Source organism: Odontomachus brunneus, unplaced genomic scaffold, assembly GCF_010583005.1.
Source record: "Odontomachus brunneus isolate Ranch 3 - 2012 unplaced genomic scaffold, Obru_v1 Obru_scaffold_093, whole genome shotgun sequence".
Lineage (NCBI taxonomy): Eukaryota > Metazoa > Arthropoda > Insecta > Hymenoptera > Formicidae > Odontomachus > Odontomachus brunneus.
The window spans coordinates 998772-1006885 of NW_022639543.1; the positions used below are offsets into that span (position 1 = coordinate 998772).

The following is an 8114-nucleotide window of genomic DNA, read 5'->3' on the forward strand; positions in this document are numbered from 1 at the left end:
ACATTAGCTGTCCCTATATCAGTGACATATCTTATCTGCCACAGCTATTTTTTAGCTCTGGAAGCTAGTTTTTTTTTTTTGCGTGCATGGCACATTAGTCTATCATGCGTTTATTAACACAAATATAATATAATGCTGTTAAAACAGACATTACAATAATTTTGTTTCAAGCATAATCGGGAACTACTAGCGATGAAAATGTTATATACTTTGAAATACAATTTATTAATTACAAATACAATAGTCCCGAGGATGGAAAACAAAGAATTGAATAATTTTCATTGGTTCTATGATGAATATTATGAATAAATATTTTTTATTTCTTAAATAATTTTTCTCTCAGTGTAAATAAGAATCACCCCTTAAAATACATTTTCTAAAAACGCGTCTTCTTTCGTTCAGTTAATAATAAATCAAATCAACTGTCGCTAATGTTAATCGAAATTTTGTAAGGACTTTCGGTCGCGTCATGTGCTACGTTCACACATTGCAAGCGTTATTCTAAAGCACGTTTCTCTTTCATATTTGATTATCGACTAGCACCCTCTTCGGAGAAAATCATCGATCGACCGTTTCAATAAATGACACGTGTCAGACTTGACGACGCGCGACGATCAGTATACAATGTTGCATTCGGCGGATTACTCGACCCACGCCTCGAAAGAAGGTCTCGATTCAAAATTCTTCGCTATCGCCGCGTTTCATCGAGAATTTCGTATCGTTGGAACGCAATATTACGAAAGCGTGGAAGTCGTTAGAAAGCAAGTCTCATCGAGACATGTCGATGTCGAGTAGAGATCGATCAAATTCTATTTTATCGGAGGATCTCATACGATATTTTCTACGGAAAGTACAATCATTTAAAAGTATATCAAATGTAAAGTATTATCTCATTTAATATTAATCGACCATTTAATTCGGTCGTTTAAGTCGTCTCGGATAGAGAGAATAAAGGGTTAGATTCCGCGGTAGTAATCGACAGGTTTGAGAAACCTTACACTCACGCGGGAAAGATCCCTTGAAAGCGTTATCGTGAGGACGTCGTATCTCTTTTTCCAAGAATAAAGACGGCGTTCTAGAGGGATGCAGCCACTTGAAATTCAATTCGCCGGTGTCGTAAGAGGGGAAATCGAACGAGGGAGGCCATTGTAACGGCCCCCATGCTTTGCTTACAAAGCGCTAGGGACTAACAATGCATTAAGTGCGCAATCACATCCATCTCATCCGATACACTATTTGCCCTTTGCGCGTAAGAGTCCGCTGGTTGAAACCACCAGCCCGCGGCCGTCGCGCCGATGAGAGAAGAAAAGACGCGAATTAATTCGCGCCTGTCGACGATCAATTGATGCAGTTAAACTTGACTACTGCAAAAACTCATCTGTCGTAGCGGGGGACTCGAGTTAACTCTGTTTAATGAGATTAACGGCTCGTTATTCTTCGAGGAAGATTTGCAAGTCGTGTGATACACAGAAACTACCGTGCCTTTCGATCGTAACGATTCGCAGAGGAATTGACCGAAAGATAGAATAGCGGAGGTGATATAGAGGTATAAATGTATTACCATGCGGAAAAACGGCTCTCATCTTCAGATAACTCGTGGTCAGCCTGATGATACTAGCTTTGTCCAGTTGTGTTGTAATAGCGGCTGGCAGCGGCAACAGTTTCGCCAACTCCAAAAACTCCTGGTTCTCCTTAACACGGCGCGATCGCGCCGCGTTCTTGCTTTTCTCTTTCATCACGCTTTCTTGCGGGCTGGACGCGATGAGGTTTTTGATCAAATTGTTATTAACGTAATCTTCTTCTTGTTGGCTGTTTTGTTGTTGATAACAGTCGACGTGAGAGATCAGGTCCAGACTGTCCGTGGAAGGGCTGCCACCTGTACAAATACAAAGTGATTTCTTTTTCCTATTATATTAACATTATAGTAACATAACTGTGCGTTTATTTGAATACATAAGGTCTGAAACTAAGTAGGAAATATCGGAGTTATATACTCAGATTTATGCATTTCCATCGCGCAATCATTCGCTAATCTCTTTTAAATAATAGCTAAAAAACCCACGCGGTCAAATGGCATAAGATGTTTTGACCTACATATACACAAGATATGGGACACTTATCTATCGTCAGACACTCTGTATAATTTGATAAGAAAATATAATCTCCCAAATATTAAAGTTACGTTAAAGTTACCCCAAACATTGTCAAGTTTTACACCTCTTTTACACAATTCTCTTACACAAAAAGAACAATGACATTTGAAAAGTTGGTAAATTTGATGTTGAGTAAATTTGATCCATGTTTGAGGTTCTAGAGTTGAAAACAAATTTCTAATGAAAAAATGTCGATTTTATGGTAGGTAGAAATGAATGTACCAAACGGTATTAGATATTTGCGTACGAGTCTGGCAAAGCTCTGTACGCGACCTGTCTGCGCATGTAAAATCGATGCAGCGATAATCGCAATCGCGTTGCACAGTGTAGTAGCGTAAAATAGTCACGCTATCGGCGTGCCGGGTTGAATTAACTCCGCTGTGCCTGACATGGCTGAGTATACATGAGTTCAAGTTCCATACGCGTTATAATCGCGATTTCTCGTCGATGTCGCCAATGAAGATGCCGGCGTGATATCGATAAGAATATCGTGAGCAATGTTGACAGTCTATTGAAACAGACAAATTCTTTGTCAGTTGTATTCACACCTATACAGGGAGAACGATTTCTTTAGATTTAATAAATTTTCTTAAATTCACAGAAATGTGAAAAAATAATCCAAATAAACCGATTCAAAGTAAAAAAAATTTTTTTTTAGTCTTTCAAATAGTTTTATTGTTGAAAATTGTTTTATAACGAAGAAAATTTACATTATCTAGAGATGTGATATCATAAACTTTGAATATTTAAAAACTGAAACGAGCTATGCCCTTTATATCAGGAACATTGCTGGAATGTCATTACAAGAATTTCGACGAATTTTTACACTTTGCACAGAATCGTAGCGAATAAGCGGAAAGCTCGTTGAACCCGTAGAGATCGAAATTTTGCAGGCGCAATTATTTGTCTTGCAATATTGGGGGTCGTGACTTTATTTCGAAATCACGTTCGAAGCTTTCAAGCCGAATTACAATTTTTCCGTATGAAATAGAATCGTCTGTAGACATCGCATACAACCCGCAATACTGGGATGACGAAATTTTTTCATTTTCCATCACTTTGAGGACGCGTGACAAAACCGTCGGAAAAATTAAAATCGAATAGAAATTAGAAGAATCATTCCAATGAAGAGCCGACGGGAGACAGATTTTTCCACCGTAAATCCATTTTACCACTATGTGATTCCGAATATTATCTTTTTCGCAAGCTCTTGAGAAACAGAGAGAAAGGAGGAATTAAAATTCCAAATGATGTTGAATATTATTAATCATTTACACGAACGAAATCTGTTAAATAACGCGAAAAAAAATGACAAATCTATTCACCGCCTACATATTTCGATGATTTATTAACTCGTAAGCTTTGCGATTCGTGGCGGAATCGAGATGAGATTCAATTAAATAATCTCGCGTGTTAAATCGGTGACTGAAATGAATTGCCCGAATACTCTCTAACACGTGTAGGAGATTTTGACCGCGCTGTTCGTGAATGATACGACGCGAATCACGCATAACGACGTCGAAGCTCCTCGTTATAAGAAACGAAAGCAAAGGGAGCAAGCCGTCATTAAAACGCCAGCGAGAGAGCAACCTAACGACGCAGCTACCCGGACTTCTCTCGGATGGAAATTCGCCTGAATAATGCATTCTTTTTCTTTGTCGCTTCCACTTTTGTATTCGACGGCTGCTCACAACTGTCCCGCCGTCGATTTTGTTGCCAAGCGCGAATTTTCTCCCGAGCACTGAGATCAACGTTACACTTTTCCTTTTTGTATTTTGGGAAACTTATCACTTGGTCCTTCTTCCTCCTTCTCTTTTCCCTTTATTCGTGAATAAAAAGAAAAATTGTGGAACAAAGAATTGAAGAATTCTCTTCTCGTGATATTGTTACCGATGCTCGCAGCAAAGCGGAACGTCTCGATGTCAAGTACCCGCTCAATTTTAATTCTAGATTTAATATCATTATATATAACGTTCCACTTTATGTCGTGTAGCAAGGAAATTTTGAAATATGCTTCATTTGAAGTATGATCGCCATAGCATTGCCCACAGTTAGAGAAAAATATACATAAGAACACAAGAAAATATCAGCAGATACAATGCACTTTTTTAATAAACGCAATTTTTGATGAAAATGTATAAATTAATGAATGCACACATAAAAGATGTTTATTAGAAAGAATGATTTGCATATATCATACCTAGATTTTTATAGAAAACTATGTTATTTCACATCCTGTTGTATAAACATAATATTGGGCATTGAATTAAAATTTATATGTTAATCAGAAATAGCAATTTATTTATTCAAAAACTATTTGTTTCTTCTCTAAAATTCTTAGTATAAAATCTATTCAAAACAAGTAAAACAAAATATTCTGCAAAATGTTTTTTGATGCATTTTATCGATGCATTTCCGACTGCACTGACCAATAAGCAGGTATAAGTAAATATAGGAGGAAACTAAGGCTAATGGATAGGAAAGAACGGATCTGTATGTTGCTAATGTATTTCTTTCACCATTGATCTTGAGAGGAACGCAGTGGATAGAAAATCGTGAAATAACTCTTTTAGAATATAGATATTTTTCTCTAAATTATTTTCAGTATAAAATCGGAATAATATGTGTTACAGTTAAAAATAGGAAAAACTGATTTAGCAATAGCACAATAAATTTCCGGATCTCGAAATTTCGTACTATCGTGAGTGAATATATGAGTGAATGATAAAGTTAAGTGTCAGTAGCTAGAAAAAAGTTTTTTGTGTGATATACTGTTTCAGATAATAGAAGCAATTTTCACTCATATAATAATTGAAATCGAGTGTATGAGCGAATGAGTTGGCTCATAATTAACGACCAGCAGTAGTCTCCCCATTAAGAGTCTATAAAAACCGTGCATTGGATTCAAATACAAGTTTTACTATAATGTATCAATATAGATGCCTGAAACATCACATATCATTACAAATATTTCAATCTTCTTTGGGACTTTCTTCAGCGTAACACAATACCGTCGAATTATAGACTCTCTTTCACAACTTTAAAGAAGCAGACTCTTAATAATTTTATTGATTTTCTTAGATAATCTTAGAGTTTATTTTTTTATTTTCTTTTATGGATACATAAAATTTTCTGGAGGTTATCTTAATGTTAAAACTTTTCAGACACTTAATTGTCGTAATTGACTATACGAAGATAATAAAACAATCTTGTTCACGTGCGTTTTTAGGCAAATACGTGAAATGGAAACAAAGGAAAATATTACCTTCTTGACTAAAATAATCAAGTGGGCTGTTTTGTAGATAAAAACACAACTGGGCGACATCTGATATTGTTCTATCATCTTCGATCGACGGCATATTATACACTTTATATTGCAATTCGATTCGTTCCAGTGGCATTCAGTCTTTATGTAGTTACACTTACATATCACCAAAAATACGTACACTCAGTTTCAGTTGATACCATAATTGAATATATAACAATACGAGTTATTTCGTGATAAAAACAAAGAAAATCAGTTTCTATCTTCATTCGAAACGACAAGTTTCGAACTAACGTATCGAACTACGTCGAATTTCAAACTGAAACTTTCACTGCGAACCTTGCATTTTGCTTCTGTCTTTCCTTTATTCTCCTTCTCTATCTATCCTCCTACCCTCAAAACAGACCAATGTCGCCTCTCAGTCTATGGCCTCCGTTCTTCGTTCATGCCTGGTACTATTTCCCAATGGGAGATCAGAGTTTGCCACCCTTATTTTAAGCCCCACCCTGACGAAGAAAGGTTAGTCTATAACGGCTCTTATGTGCATCCAGATGCAAAAGTTTTTTTCATTGTGCATATTTTGTATTACCTTCGACTTTTGTATGAAGGATAAAGTGAAGACCGAGAAACTCGACATCTTGCGCACAAATTTTAATGAAAATTTTTTCTTTAAAAAAGTTGTATTTTGTGCGCTGTTTTATGATATCGTTACGATCCGACCGATAAAATTATTGATTGTTGGGAATATTGTTCCGAAGCATCCGTTGACAGTTTGAGGTTTAGTTCGTGTAAGGTGACGTTTCGTCCACGAATTGTTGTGACATTTATACAGCTCTTACTCTAACTGTAATTCTTACGATACATAATACTCAATTGGTATATTTTACTAAAGACTAAGCTCTTCATCTCGACGTATCTTTTACGCAGAGTGGAACAAAGACTGTTCCATCGCGTTTATTCCATCGGCGTTTATCGCGCGACGTTCAGTTAGGAATTAAAAATACATATTTTGAGATGCGATATAACTCACGAGCTCATAATTTCATCGATAATGATCGTTCAGAATCGCTCACTGGGAGCTTTGATCTCGAAGCATTTGTAGCATTGCCGATCATCAATCTTTCGAAAGCTGTTTTTCTTCACTTATTCTCCATTTTATGTAACAATGTTTGTCACGTGACATCTTATGAGTTATTTTTTGTGTTCAAAAGAATTCGAACTCGTTGCTTACTGCTAGTCATTTAAAATACATTAATAATTTCACAAACGGTGGACAAAGAACGCCTTTAATTGCCTTTGTCTACTTGAAAAAAATGTCTGGGATAGTTCAAAGGTCCGGTAGTAAAAAGCTACGAGCGTGTCTGAACCGTTCTTCCTTGGAATTTCTGCATCTGGACAATTTAAAAATAAACCACCTGCCACGGAAGGTATCTTAGCAGGTCTACGATGATTTCCTACCTAAGACAAAATTTTTCAGTGCTACTATACTTCGTTACACTTGCCATTCAACCTTATTCAAGGTGTAAAAGATGGTGACGAAGATCGATAAATTCTCGGGAATTCTCTATCCAGAATACTAGGAACCGAGACCGAGAACAGAAATCTTCACAGCAGGTTACTGTTTCGACGCTGGCTATAGCCAGTGCTTTAGCAGGTTGCTTCTAGCCTCTACGGAAACACGTGATTCTTTATTTAGATAGGTATGTATACTTTATTCTCTATCCATAGTTTAAGAAGGAGGTTTCAAGTTAAACTTTTATATTTATCAAAATATATGCGCGAACGAGAGATCGACGCGTCCTGTTTATTCCGGCATTTGTTTACACCAACGGACACCTATGATTCGCTTCGCGGTTTTTGTTTATAAAAGGTTCTCAACAACTGTAGTTGCGTAAGACAAAGAATCCGTAAAGGTCCAATTCGCGTGAGACTTGGTGAAATTAATTTCGTCGCTGCGTTCACAAAAAGAAATGACAAAACTGCTAGTGCCTGCCGAACGACGCTCGTTCAGCCGCTATTCTTCGACTATGGAAAACGTGAACCGTTCGCAGATTCCCTCGCAGTTATTACATACCATTACGACTATAATCGATATCGACGGTATAGTAAGTAAGCGTGACGAGGAAGGGTGAGGCAATCCAATTTGCGGCCACTGGTACTTGCCCCGTCGTCCAATTAACGGATCTTTCTTCTAATCTCATGGATTCACCTGACCCGCCGCGAAAATCCCGAGCTTTTTGCTCGAATAAAAGAGAAGCGGCGAAGGGACGAGGCGGAAAGAATGACGTGCAATTATCTAGGTACCTCGATCGTACTGTACGAGTAAATGCCGAATTGCTCGGAATCGCGGCGCGAGAAGCGAAAAGCGATATCGCGCTCGCTAACGATTATCGATACGTGTCGCGTATATACATGCACATCGCTATAAAGACGAAAAATTTTGTCGTGCGAAATGAGAAAAATAACCACAGGACGATTTCGGCAGCTGCGAGCACACGAGCAAGCAAGCAATGAATATACGTTGGCATAACCGTGCCACGGGAAAATCGCGCAGCGGAATGGACAGCAACGTAGAACATAGTCACGACGATAGTTTTCGCGCAAATACAAGAGGCCAGGAGAAAGAGGGAGAGGGAGAGAGAGAGAGAGAGAGAGAGAGAGAGAGAGAGAGAGAGAGAGAGAGAGAGAGAGAGAGA

The 8114-nt window shown here is 37.7% G+C and overlaps 1 protein-coding gene across 6 annotated transcripts in view; it reads right to left on the bottom strand.

Annotated features, from left to right (window-relative positions):
* The window catches only part of LOC116848324 (single-minded homolog 2), a 50163-nt gene that overhangs the window by 16437 nt on the left and 25612 nt on the right, over positions 1 to 8114 (bottom strand). For 2 of the 6 annotated variants that reach the window (XM_032824270.1, XM_032824269.1), the window contains exons 1-2: positions 5419 to 5581; positions 1562 to 1876 (exon numbers count right to left, since the gene is read on the bottom strand). In XM_032824270.1, coding sequence (XP_032680161.1) covers positions 1562 to 1876; positions 5419 to 5554 — 451 coding nt within the window. In that variant the 5' untranslated portion in view covers positions 5555 to 5581. The other 4 variants (XM_032824275.1, XM_032824273.1, XM_032824271.1 and 1 more) reach the window with 3 other exon arrangements.